The sequence below is a fragment of the Leptodactylus fuscus genome, chromosome 2, assembly GCF_031893055.1.
Source record: "Leptodactylus fuscus isolate aLepFus1 chromosome 2, aLepFus1.hap2, whole genome shotgun sequence".
Taxonomy (NCBI): Eukaryota; Metazoa; Chordata; class Amphibia; order Anura; family Leptodactylidae; genus Leptodactylus; species Leptodactylus fuscus.
In genome coordinates, this window is record NC_134266.1 from 5,850,474 (window position 1) to 5,865,230 (window position 14,757).

Below are 14,757 nucleotides of genomic sequence, written 5' to 3' on the forward strand. Positions count from 1 at the left end.
ACCAAACCCTGCAATACATATCAATCCCACAATATTTCATTTAGAGCTGACACCTCTCTATATTCAATCTGCATTATATAAGGAGGGTCCACCCTATATAGAAACCATCTTGTCCTCTGACAGGTAAGCAGAGTGCAGACAGATACAGCGCACGCCTGTGCCAAAGACATACTGAGGTCACAAGAACCCTCTATTGGGCTTTCTATACAGGGCTTTCTATATATGTAAAGACAGAAATATCACAGCAGACCCCAGGCCTGTTACTTCTGACACATATGGATACGTTGCTGTATACTCGGTGGTCTTTGTTTCATTCCTCTCAAGACCAAATCTCGCCTGTTGTGTCAGAAGATAAAGTGTTATCAGACAGGGAAGCTTTATGGCTTGGTGATAAGCTCCAGACTCTGATGTGGCGCCTGTTCCTTCTCAGTGATACATTATATCTAGGGCTGAAAGGTCTTCCTCTCTGGGTATAACTGAGCAAGTAATAGACAAAGGGATGATATTCTGCAGCATCACAGTGTAGGGGCCTGGACTGAGGTGGTGGTCAAGGACTGGTGGGTCATCTAGGACTGGTGGGTCATCTAGGACTGGTGGGTCATCTAGGACTGTGGGTCATCTAGGACTGGTGGGTCATCTAGGACTGGTGGGTCATCTAGGACTGTGGGTTATAGTCCTGGACAACCCACATAAAGTTAATGTCTCAACAAGGCCATTCTATTTCAAGGAAGGAGCCAACCCAAAAATCACAGGTCCAGCTACTTAACTATATCACCCATCATGTAAAACCCAATGTCATATATTAGGGAATTATTGGACTCGTCCTACCAGGAAACATTCTATTCACTGGATAGTTTATGACAAATCATTATTATAAGTTTATCTATCCGCAATATCATCTTATCGCTACGTGAGCCTTCACAGATTCCACATCTTTATGGTAACAGACAACAAACAATCCCTTTATAGTCTGATGTCATAGTCCCTTATATGTGTCACCTACTGTATATAGCACTGTATATAGCACTGTATATAGCATGTATATAGCACTGTATATAGCACTGTATATAGCACTGTATACTGTATATAGCACTGTATATAGCACTGTATATAGCACTGTATACTGTATATAGCACTGTATATAGCACTGTATACTGTATATAGCACTGTATATAGCATGTATATTATAGAAGTGATCAGACAATTGCTTGTTCGCCGAGTGGGGCTACAAAAAGATCAAAAGTTTATAGAATAAGAATATTACATTAAAACAAACTTTTAAACCTATAATTAAGACGCACACAATAAATGAGGCCTATTTGGTCCTACTGCCCCCACCCCCAATATGGTTCCAATGAAAACTACAACTAATCCTGCAAAACACAAGCCCAGCCATAATAAGCCTCAGAAAGTGACACAAACTTATTAATACGTTATGGCCTTTGAAAAGCAATGAGATGGCAAAAAAAATTGCCGCATCACTGAGCACTGAGCGAGGCGCGTCTGTAAGGGGTTAATAATGATTTTCAGGTAATTGCTAAGTTAAACGATTCGCTCGGTAGAAGAATATTCGCTGCAGACTTGTCGATGATCCAGTCCTGGTGGTTGATTTACTGGAGATCCTGGTAATTAGCAACCAGATAATGACCAGACGTGATTAGCGGAAGACGCGGAAGATGCCGCCACGTCCGAGGATTGATGAAATGTTGTCGATAGCCGCTACGTGCGAATCACAGATAGCGCAGAATGGACTGGACACAAGAGCAAGCTCAGCAGTCAATCCGGGCGATGATATCGCCGTGCGCTTGTCTTACCGCCAATAAAGGAACGCTACGGGCAGAACCATTACTCAGATATAACACCGAGTGCAGGAACGGAGGGGGATGGGAGGGCACGAAACGGGACTGTAACAACCTGACAACCGCCCATTGATATTATAACTCCAGGTGATGAAATCTGCAAAGATTTACCTGCGTGTCCTTGCAGAGTTACACAAGGCTCACGCTAGCGCTCAGCTTTCTGTTCTTCAGGTCCACCTGCTCTTTGTAAGTGGAATGGGGGATGGAAACCCCCAATGGAGACCGAGTGCTAGTCAGGAATGGTTTCTTACCCCCATGAGCGCCCTGATCACCCCTGCATATACAGCTATGGCGGCCACCATGATGCCGCTCCCCTCCAGCCTGGCAGTGATTTGTGATACGACCCAGGTCAGATCTGTATTGTGTACCAGGAGGCGGTATTATTACTGTAACTGGGGATAATGTATCAGCCCCAGGGGGGGAAATCAGAAAAAATAATAATAGTCATTAAAATGTCCCTGAAAGGTCTAGTGTGTGAGGCACAATGTGAAAAAATACAAAATATTAAGAAAAAAAAAATGAAAATGAACTTAAAAAAGAGCGTTCGCCATTACCATGTATCTAATACTAAGTAAAGACAAAACGTTCTAGCCTTCCAAATCGCAAATACCGAAAAACCTGAAAATGCAGAGACCCCCGGTGCCCCCCCCCCCCCGCACTCCACAATCTGCATTGGACAACTTATTGCGGTTATTGTGATACCAAACACATCTGTTATTTGCTCTTCTGGCTCCGCTACAACGTGTATGATGTAATGATTACAAGCACAAACTCTTTGGTAATATCTTCATTTATTTTGCTTTTTTTTCCTGTAATCTCTATGTTGAGGCCTTTTCCTACTTTTGTCTCCTCTGACCAGAGAACATTCTTCCAGAACGGTTTTGGCTTTCTCAGGTAAGTTTTGGCAAACTCCGGCCTGGCTTCTGTCTGTGGGTAAGAAGTGGGGTCTTCCTGGGTCTCCTCCCATACAGTCCCTTCTCATTCAGACGCTGACACTGGATAGTACGGGGGTGACACTGTTGTACCCTCGGACTGCAGGGCAGCTTGGACTTGTTTGGATGTTAGTCGCGGTTCTTTATCCGCCATCCGCACAATCTTGCTGTGAAATCTCTCGTCAATGTTTCTTCTCCGTCCACATCTAGGGAGGTTAGCCACAGGGCCATGGGCTTTACACTTCTTGATGACACTGCGCACGGTAGACACAGGAACATTCAGGGCTTTGGAGATGGACTTGTAGCCTTGAGATTGCTCAGGCTTCCTCACAATTTTGCTTCTCAAGTCCTCAGACAGTTCTTTGGTCTTCTTTCTTTTCTCCATGCTCAATGTGGTCACACAAGGACACAGGACAGAGGTGGAGTCAACTTTAATCCATTTCAACTGGCTGCAAGTGTGATTTAGTTATTGCCACCACCTGTTAGGTGCCTCAGGTAAGTAACAGGTGCTGTTAAATACACAAATTAGAGAAGCATCACATGATTTTTCAAACAGTGCCAATACTTTTGTCCACCCCCTTTTTTATGTTTGGTGTGGAATTATATCCAATTTGGCTTTTTGGCAATTCTTTTTGTGGTTTTCCATTGAAGACAAATTAAATGAAGAAAATACCAAACAATTTGTGACTGCAATCATTATCTGGAAGAACACGAGTATTATCTGACAGAATAGCAGGGGGGGCAATACTTTTGGCCAACACTGTATGTCTCTCATAGACAGTAGTGTAGCCTGTGATCACTGTTAGGCCGGATTCACACGGGGTTTTTTGGTCTGGAACTTGAGGCGGAGGCCGCCTCAGATTCCGGACCAAAAAAACGGTAGCTGCGACTGAATGCCGGTTGCAGTGCTCTACTTCCCTACTGAGCCCCATCATTTGCCCAACCTTGCCAAGTGCTGGGTCACAGGGTGCCTTGTATCCAATCCTGATGGTTTGAAGTTGCCTTTCCCATAATAGGAGCTATGTGGCCAGACCCTAGGTTCTTAATTAATCAGGTCTAGCTGTGGAGCGCCCCCTGTTGTCCAATGTAGGGTAGTGCTAAGTCACAGATCTGGACTCTACCATTCTTATTCCTGATTCTGATGTGCATTGACTCCCTTTGGCTTCTTCTCCATTGTTCTAATGAAACAATATTCGGTCGCCACTGTCGGCGCCTCCTAGAGCGCGTGAACGTTCCCCAGTAAAAATAACTCTAATTACTCGTGCTGACACTGATTAATGGCTCCTCTCTCTGTTATCAGCTCAGCCTGACGACATTTACTTCCATATTTTACCATTGACGAGAATAGTGCGGCGGCGGCACGGGGGAACTGCTGTAAATGCCGCCTTTAGACCGAAATTATTTTCAGCCAATTAAAAATAAATGACATTAATTTTACATGAGAAAGCAAATAGGCTGAGAGAGATCTGAACTGAGTGTTCCTAAATATGACGCCTGCAGGGTGATCTGCGAATGGAGGGCTCCCCTTTAGTGAAAGACAGACGATATAGAAGCCCAAAAGCAAGTGAGGTCAGAGGGCACCCCAAAAAGTCACTGGGTAGCCATAAACAAAACTATTAGGCTGCAGGGATAGAAAATACTCTGTGCTGCTGGAGACCCTGTTTCTTCTACTATGTTGCGCACAGTCTGTGTCCCTCCCACAATAACAGTGGACCCCTCTCCTGAAATACTCTGTGCTGCTGGAGACCCTGTTTCTTCCACTATGTTGCACACAGTATGTGTTTCTCCCACAATAAGAGTGGACTCCTCTCCTGAAATACTCTGTGCTGCTTGAAACCCTGCTTTTTCCACTATGTTGCGCACAGTCTGTGTCTCTCCCATAATAACAGTGGATTCCTCTCCTGAAATACTCTGTGCTGCTTGAGACCCTGCCTTTTCCACTATGTTGCACACAGTCTGTGTCCCTCCCACAATAAGAGTGGACTCCTCTCCTGAAATACTCTGTGCTGCTGGAGACCCTGTTGCACACAGTCTGAAACATAATATTTATCCCATAGGGTGAACCCTGTAGTGGGATAAACTGTCAAAAGAGACAAAACATTGTTTTTTCCAATTTCAACTCCCCAAAAATTGGCCAAAAGTGATCAAAATGCCCAAAATGCGCCTTAGACAGTTCTATACACAGAAATATAAAAGCGTTAAGAGTGCTAGAATATGGCGACTTTTTGTAGTTATCGAAGATTTGGATTTCCACAACGGAATTAAAACATAATAAATATAATATAGAAAATTGCAATCGCCAAGACTGTGCCACCCTGCAGACTGTGGGGGATGGGGAATGGCACATCTGTAAATTTTTTCTAATTTTCCCCCCATACTATTTTTTATTTCCCGCTTCCCAGTACATTGTATGGAATGTTAAAAGGCGCCATTGGTAAGTTCAATTTGTCTCACAAAAAATAAGCCCCCACAGCTCTGTGAATGAAATAACAAAAGTTATAGGATTGTAAGACGAGGGGTAAAAACAAAAATAAAAACGTTAAAAAAAAAGTGGCAGAAGAAGCCGCGACAATGACGGGATCTCCGGGGCGGCGTTTCATTTACTATTTGTAATTAACTAAAAATTACCATCCGGCTCACAGGCAGTAAATTAATAATTTATTCACATTTATTAATTATAATATAAAGAAGGCAATGTAACAATCCTAACGATGGACACGTACATTGTATCAGATCTGTTCCTCCATACAATGTATCAGGTCTGTTCCTGCATAAAAATGAACAGTGTTGGCTAAAAGTATTGGCCCCCCTGCAATTCTGTCAGATAATACTTGTGTTCTTCCAGAAAATGATTGCAATCACAAATTCTTTGGTATTATTATCTTCATTTAATTAGTCTTCAATGGAAAACCACAAAAAGAATTGTTAAAAAGCCAAATTGGATATAATTCCACAGCAAACATAAAAAAGGGGGTGGACAAAAGTATTGGCACTGTTTGAAAAATCATGTGATGCTTCTCTAATTTGTGTAATTAACAGCACCTGTTACTTACCTGAGGCACCTAACAGGTGGTGGCAATAACTAAATCACACTTGCAGCCAGTTGAAATGGATTAAAGTTGACTCCACCTCTGTCCTTTGTCCTTGTGTGACCATATTGAGCATGGAGAAAAGAAAGAAGACCAAAGAACTGTCTGAGGACTTGAGAAGCAAAATTGTGAGGAAGCCTGAGCAATCTCAAGGCTACAAGTCCATCTCCAAAGACCTGAATGTTCCTGTGTCTACCGTGCGCAGTGTCATCAAGAAGTGTAAAGCCCATGGCCCTGTGGCTAACCTCCCTAGATGTGGACGCAAAAGAAACATTGACCAGAGATTTCACCGCAAGATTGTGCGGATGGCGGATAAAGAACCTCAACTAATATCCAAACAAGTCCAAGCTGCCCTGCAGTGCGAGGGTACAACAGTGTCACCCCGTACTATCCAGCGTCAGCGTCTGAATGAGAAGGGACTGTATGGTAGGAGACCCAGGAAGACCCCACTTCTTACCCACAGACATAAGCCAGGCCGGAGTTTGCCAAAACTTACCTGAGAAAGCCAAAACCATTCTGGAAGAATGTTCTCTGGTCAGAGGAGACAAAAGTAGGAAAAGGCCTCAACATAGAGATTACAGGAAAAAAAAGAGAAGAAGATGCCCCCTACAGTCAGACATGGCGGAGGGTCCCTGATGGTTTGGGGTTGCTTTGCTGCCTCTGGCACTGGACTGCTTGACCGTGTGCATGGCATTATGAAGTCTGAAGACGACCAACACATTGTGCAGCATCATGTAGGGCCCAGTGTGAGAAAGCGGGGTCTCCCTCAGAGGTCAGGGCTCTTCCAGCAGGACAAGGACCCAAAACACACTTCAGGTCAGCACTAGAAAATGGTGGTGAGAGAAAGCCCTGGAGACTTGTAAAGTGGCAGCAATGAGTCCAGCCCTGAATCCCATAGAACACCTGTGGGGGAGGGGGAGAGATCTCTTGGGGGCAGTTTGGAGAAGGCCCCCTTCACATCTCAGGGGGGACCGCGAGCAGTTTGCCAAAGAAGAAGGGTCTAAGATTCCAGCAGAGCCTTGTAAGAAACTCATTGCTGGTTAGCGGAAGCGGTTGTGCGCAGTTATTGTGTCTAAAGGTTGTGCTGCCAAGTATTAGGCTGAGGGCGCCAATACTTCTGTCCGCACCACTTCTGGAGTTTTGTGTAAAATGATCAATGATGTGACTTTTTTTTCATTCTCTTTTGTGTTTTTTCATTGCAAGCAAAATAAATGAAGATATTACCAAAGAGTTTGTGCTTGTAATCATTATCTGGGGGGCACCGAGGATTATCTGACAGAACTGCAGGGGGGACAAGACTTTTGGCCAATACTGTATCAGATCTGTTCCTCCATACAATGTATCAGATCTGTTCCTCCATACAATGTATCAGATCTGTTCCTCCATACAATATATCAGATCTGTTCCTCCATACAATGTATCAGATCTGTTACTGCATAAAAGATCTGCCTTAACCATGGGTCAATTGGTCCATTTTCACCGGACCCTATGCTAGGGGAGGGCCCCTTAGGAACAGCCACCATTTAGAATGCAGTCTCGCTGTTCTGATATGTCCAGATTCCAACTTGGATGAGTTGAATACAACAGTGAAGCAGGAAGCATCCATTCACTGCTTTCCCATTCAGCCCCTACATGTCATATCACTTACAGATACTGTGGGGGCAACTGGAGGGGCACATGAATCTATGAGAGTAACCTGGACATAGACATAAAACAATGGGTGCAACCATGAGGGGGACATGAAATTAAGAGGACAACCTGGAAGGGATCATAAAACAATGGGAGCAAAAAGGAGGGGGACTTTATACTGTGGAGGCAACTGGAGGGGGACATTATAATATAATGTCTAAAGGGGCCACTGGGTTGGGACAGGTTACTGTGTGATACCACTGCACTGCATTATACTGTGTGAGGGGCCACTGGGGGACATTATACTGTGTGAGGGCCACAGAGGGGGTGTTATAATTTTTTTTTTTTATATGTAGATTGTGAGCCCCACATGGGGCTCACAATGTACATTTTTCCCTATCAGTATGTCTTTTTGGAATACGGGATGGAAATCCATGCAAACACGGGGAGAACATACAAACTCCTTGCAGATGGTTTTTTTGCCCTTGGCGGGATTTGAACACCAGGGCCCAGCGCTGCAAGGCTGCAGTGCTAACCACTGAGCCACCGTGTGCCCCCCCCCGGGGTGTTATAATTTGTTCAGGTCAGGTATGTCTAAGTGGTGGTGATGGGGGGGGGGGGCCCACTTATGAACTCTTGGCACTGGGCCCACTAATGTGTTAAAACGTCCCAGCTCCATACAGCTCCATACAAAGTATCAGATCTGTTCCTGGATTCTATATATCAGGTCTCTTCCTCCATACAATGTATCATTTATTTTCCTGGATTCTACGTATAATTTTTTTCTTCCATACAATGTATCAGATCTGTTCCTGGATTCTATAGATTCTATATCTGTCTGACAATAACCCAGTTCCGACTCGTTACCTTTTACTGGAGCCATAAACAGAATTGTCTATGATACACTTGGTTGATGCAGGGTCCCCTTTGTCTGCTATAACATCCCCCTCCTCCTCATAAGTAATCACATCTATTTAGAACCCACCATGGGGTATATTAGGAGAGGGGAATCTCTGTGACACCTCCATACATAAAGATACGAACAATAAATAGTGGAAAGGAAAGTAAGTTCTGTGAAGGATCAGTGTGTGTGGCAGATAATATCACAAGTGTGTGCACGGGAACACTAGGGGGCAGGAACAATGCCGCAATAAAACATCCCCGTGTCAGAAATTTACATCATTCAATTTGTTCTTCATATTAAGGAAGTAAATTTTGGAAAGAGTTAAAGGAAGTAAAGAAGGAATAAAAGAAAGGAGGAAGGAAGGAGGGAAGGAAGGAAGGAAGGAAGGAAGGAAGGAAGGAAGGAAGGAAGGGAGGGAGGGAGGGAGGGAGGGAGGAAGGAAGGAAGGAAGGAAGGAAGGAAGGAAGGAAGGAAGGAAGGAAGGAAGGAAGGAAGGAAGGGAAGGACGGACTAGGAATTGGGGAAGGAAAGAAGGAAGGAAGGAAGGAAGGGAGGGAGAAAGGGTTAGGAATTGGGAAAGGAAGGAAGGAAGGAAGGAAGGAAAATAGATGGAAGGAAAAAAAAGGGGGGAGGGAGGAATAAAAGAAGAAGGACTAAGAACTGGGAAACGAAGGAAGGCTGTTTTTGTGGCACTACAATTCCCAACAGACAGTGACAATCAATGTTTTTATGGAAATATACCAGATATTCCTATCAAATAGATAAACTTCCCCCTCAGCATATTGAGATGATCTCTCTATCTGCTGAGCAGAGCTGACGTTCACTAAGTTGCGGCCTGGTCTGGTGCGCACAGAGAATCAGGTCACTGTACTCCTCAAGCCACGAACTCAGATGTGAGCTCTGAAAATTATCAGACCCCATCTACATGACACATGGAAAGATCTACAAAGGAAATCATTAGAAATGGGAGAAAACTGAGAAAATTCTATCTATCTGTAACTATATGTAACTGTATGTCTCATATCTGTTATCTATCTGGGCATCTTTCTGCATCTATCTATCTATCTATCTATCTATCTATCTATCTATCTAATATAGAGAGAGAAAGAGAAAGCTAGATGGTAGATAGATAGATAGATAGATAGATAGATAGATAGATAGATAGATATGAGATGAGATGATAAGTAGATAGATAGGAGATAGATAGATAGATAGATAGATAGATAGATAAATAGATATGAGATGATAAGTAGATAGATAGATAGATAGATAGATAGATAGATAGATAGATAGGACATAGATAGATAGATAGATAGATAGATAGATAGATAGATAGGAGATGATAAGTAGATAGATAGATAGATAGATAGATAGATAGATAGATAGATAGAAGATAGATAGATAGATAGATAGATGATAGATAGATAGATAGATAGATAGATAGATAGATAGATAGAAGATAGATAGATAGATAGATAGATAGATAGATAGATAATTAGATAGACCATATGCAGTATAAGTATTTATCCAATAGTTGTGGTGAATATCACAAATATCCTAAATATTGCCTAAGACACACAAGCTTTTGTTCGCCACAACTATTGGATTGGAGTCTTCGCTGTCGTTCTCACTTTCCATTCCTGAACCTTCTGAACACAAGATACATTGTAGGAGATCTCTATTACAACAAGTGTAATGAATGATTTACTTGAATGACTATTTTGGGACTTAATAATGTGGATAAGACCATTTTCTTATTATTTATAGTCAGAGACATAAGGTAATTCCACAATATCCACGGCTGATGCCCATTCTACTGCTGACATCAAAGCACCGTGCCAAAAAGGAGGACACTGGGGAACGGCCAATAAAATTCTGATTTGGCAGGGATGATGGAGGAGCCAATGTACTATTAATTACAAGGTGGGAGAGTCTGGAGAGTGCCAAAGCTGGTGAGAGCGAGACATACACGGTGAGGATGGCGACCTGCAAGAGAGGTACACACCGGACTCTGCTACATCACAACAGGTCTATCTATCTATCTATCTATCTATCTATCTATCTATCTATCTATCTCCTATCTATCTATCTATCTATCTATCTATCTATCTATCTATCTATCTCCTATCTATCTATCTATCTATCTCCTATCTATCTCCTATCTATCTATCTCCTATCTATCTATCTATCTATCTATCTATCTATCTATCTATCTATCTATCTATCTCCTATCTATCTATCTCCTATCTATCTATCTATCTATCTATCTATCTATCTATCTATCTATCTCCTATCTATCTATCTATCTCCTATCTATCTATCTCCTATCTATCTATCTATCTATCTATCTATCTATCTATCTATCTCCTATCTATCTATCTATCTATCTATCTATCTATCTATCTATCTATCTATCTCCTATCTATCTATCTATCTATCTATCTATCTATCTCCTATCTATCTATCTATCTATCTATCTATCTCCTATCTATCTATCTATCTATCTATCTATCTATCTGCTATCTATCTATCTATCTATCTATCTATCTATCTATCTCCTATCTATCTATCTATCTATCTATCTATCTATCTATCTATCATCTATCTATCTATCTATCTATCTATCTCATATCTATCTATCTCCTATCTAGCTCCCTCTATCTCAGTGAAATCACATTTTATTTAATAGATTTAGTTTTCCCATGTTTCATGAGACTTTGTAATACGATGGATCGGACTTGTTGCAGGACTTAGTTGGGTATTTTGGGGATGTTTTGTGGATGATCACTGCTGGGACTTGATGCACAAACAAGTATTGGATAGTTGTGTTAGTGATTTGGTCTCTGACTCCTTATTATTTCAGGAGTCCTGGCGCCTATGTCACATGATCCTGGTCAGAGCTGCTGATTGGCTGAAAGGCATCATGTGATTTACTACGAGACTCAGAAGAGATATAAAGTAACTCTTGGCCTAGTATTGATACAAGGTGTTACAACCTCTGTCCTTACCTCCTTTCTTGTCGTCATCTTGACTGCTGTCCGCTGTGTCTTGTTTGGGTTGCTCTTTTGCCGGGGCGGCTTCTGGACTAGCAGCAGGCACATCGGCTTGTTTGGACTCATCCTTTGCTTGGTTGGCGTCTTGACCCGAGGAGTTTTCACTTGTGCCCTTTGCCTCTGACTCCGTTTGCTTCTCCTCGGAAGGGGATTTTTCTGTGTTTTTGGCCTCTTCCTCCACTTGCTTTTTATCTTCTGAAGAACTATCCACCTTCTTCTTATCATCTTCAGACAAAGGTCCATCACTGGTGGGTTCCTCTTTTTTGGGGGCCTCGTTTTCTGTCTTTTCGACTCCCTCCTTCGCATCTTCTTTGTGGTTCTCCACAGGTTCTCCGGTAGTCTCATCTCCTTTCTTGTCGCCCTTCAGTTTTTTCCGGATTATATGTCCGCGGAAGCTAGCCTGGATTTTGGTCGCTGCTTTATGAGCTTTGTCCTCTGGCTTGTTTGCATCTTGTTCAATTTTTTGGTCGCCCTCCTCATTTTTTTCCACCTATGGGAGAAGAAAGAAGAATATTCCATCAATCTGCCTTATAGCCGAGACATCAGACTCCAGTCACAAGTGTCATTTTTCTAAAAACAGTCGAGAAATTTAATATTTTTGAGCCTCTGGGAATTTTTTTTTTGTCTATTAAATTAAAATAAATGACATTTCGGTACAAAGTGGAATGAATCATTCATGAGCTCCCCGAGCTTCACATCCTTGTGCTCTCGAGTGGTTTACTAAACGCCACAAGAGTAATGATGTTTCAATGTAACGATTACAAACCATTCATATACATGTCATGTACGCCTAAAAGAGAGGCAAAAAATCAAAAAGAACACAGAGGGGATCCCCGTAACTGGAGCCTACCACTGAGAGGGGTGACAAGTGCTTGATAGATACAGTAGGCCTATAATATACCATAAACAGGGGGGTTATCTATACAAGAAGTGGTGGTAACAATCACATCCAAGTCCTGGGGCAAGAGAGACACCCTGACCCATAAGACGACCCCAGTAATATAATTGCACATGGTACACGGTGGCCCCACTTACAGATTTTGCATTGTGGCCTAATGACAAGTTTCTTTCCATACAGGAGACAACTGAGAATATTTCGGTAATGACAAGTTATTCCCTATCCACTGGATCACTTGTGTTCCAACCAACGCCACCACTAACACCAACACAATTACAAGAACCGGGATCCCAAATTAACCATTTGGATGGAATGGTGGTTGCCTTAGTCTATGGGGCTTCCAAAATTACACACATACTGCTGTGTCTCCATCAGTCCCATACACAGTACTTGACCACTGGTCCAGTCAAACAGAAGATGAGATACCCCTGCTCTCACGATCAATGGTGGTCCCAATGGTCAGACCACAAAGATCTAACAGCTAATCCCTATCAAGCAGATAGATAACTAGTCCAGAATACTCCTGACTGCCATAGGGCGTGACACCATAGCCATGGCCAACACTGGCAACAAAGAGTAGAGGGTCGATCAAGAAGAACTGGGCCACGGGCATGGTGAGAATCCAGATATCATGTAGATGAGTTTGTTCTCTTTGTGTTTAATAAAGACATTTTACGTTCCACAAACTCTTTAGGAATGTTTTTGTTGAAATGCGTCAAGTGACTTCCAATATTTTTACATTTTCTTTCTTCTTACACATAACTATACTTAGGTGAACTGTGAAGCTGGAGGAGTGTACTGTGTATTGATACCTTCTCTGCTCCATCTCCCCTCTCACAGCAGACACTGTGTTGGGAGACTTCGGCTGCATCCCCCTCTCCCCTCCTTTCTTGTCCTTTTCTCTGTCTTTAGCTACTGTATTATTCTCTGCTGCCTTCCCTCTGCTGCTCCATCTCCCCTCTCACAGCAGACACTGCAACAGGAGACTCCAGCTGCATCCCCCCTCTCTCCTTGTCCTCTTCTCTGTCTTTAGATACTGTATTATGGAGATTCTCTGCTGCCTTATCTCTGCTGATCTCTCTTCCTTCTCATATGAGACAGAGAGAATGTAGGTGTACATATGGAGATTCTTTACTGTCTTCTCACTGATGCTCCCTCTTCCCTCTCACAGCAGACAGACTCTAGCTGCACCCCATCCTCTTTCCCTCTTTATCTCCATCTTTAGCTACTGTGTTACAAAGATTCTCTGCTGCCTTCTCTATTCTGCCCCTTCTCCCATCTCACAGAAGACAAGGAGACTGCAGTTGCATCCCCCTTCTCCCATCCTCTATGTCTTTACCTCTATCTTTACTTATTGTTTTTCATAGATTATTTACTGCATTCTTTCTGGTGCTTCATCTCCCCTCTCACAGCAATCCAGTAAAATAGAAAACTGCAGATTCCCCCCCCCCTGTTCTCTGCTCTGTCCTTGGTTACTGAGAAAGGGGAACCCACAGGTTTCTGAAAGGTGAAGAAGATAACTGACAATTAGATATATTACAAAGTTCTGCTATTGATACAATGTTTCTCCATGACTTGTATCAATTGACAAATCCACTTAGATCCCTACCATCATTGGTATCCTAATAAAGATAAGTCCATAGGATTAGACATACATGGCTGCTTCCTGAGACAGCACCACACCTGTCCTTGTCTGGTATTGCAGCTCAGCTCTGTGGAAGTGAATGAGGCCAAGAAGATAGAAGCCATGTTTTTGTAATCCTGCCCAACCTCTTTCATGGCTGGCGTCTATTCACTTCTAGCAATAGGGAGGATGGGAAGGATCTAGACTGCAGATCTAGAAGCAGACACAGCGTTAAAGCCACAGGGACCCGGCCACAAACTCCTCGTACATTGTGCAGAGTGAAATATTTTACTATGGATAATGACCGAGAACGCCAAAAGCAGCTCAGTGAGAGGAAGCGTCAGACACTTCACAAAGAGAGTCTATTCACAAAGGAAATATTAAGTCTCCGTACGCCAGCAACAAAGAGAAAATTGTATTGTACCTGCCGCGCCGGAGCCGAGAAACCCAACAAAAGCGGCTCCTTATGCAACTGCCACACAAGCGGCACAGCTCAATACAATCAATGCACCCCCCATGGCCAGACACAAAGCGACCCACGGAATTTGACTATCCTGCATCGCCCACTTCCATTGCATCTACCCGCCATCATGGCGATGCCGAGCTGGTTAAGACAGTTTTTATATAAGATAGTGATGCTTTTACTGACAAGACGGCTTCAAGACGACACAAATCCACTTTAGACATCTGATCTGGGGAGTCTTCTAACTTTCAAGTCTTCGAGGGGTATTCTGATCACACCAAAGGCCTCTGCTGATTGGTGGGGGAC

The 14,757-nt window shown here is 42.9% G+C and overlaps 1 protein-coding gene across 1 annotated transcript in view; it reads right to left on the minus strand.

The window, feature by feature from the left end:
* The window catches only part of GAP43 (growth associated protein 43), an 88,062-nt gene that overhangs the window by 22,762 nt on the left and 50,543 nt on the right, over positions 1-14,757 (minus strand). The window contains exon 2 of the mRNA XM_075263302.1: positions 11,422-11,956. Within this exon, the coding sequence (XP_075119403.1) occupies positions 11,422-11,956 (535 nt within the window). The remainder of the gene's footprint in view (positions 1-11,421; positions 11,957-14,757) is intronic.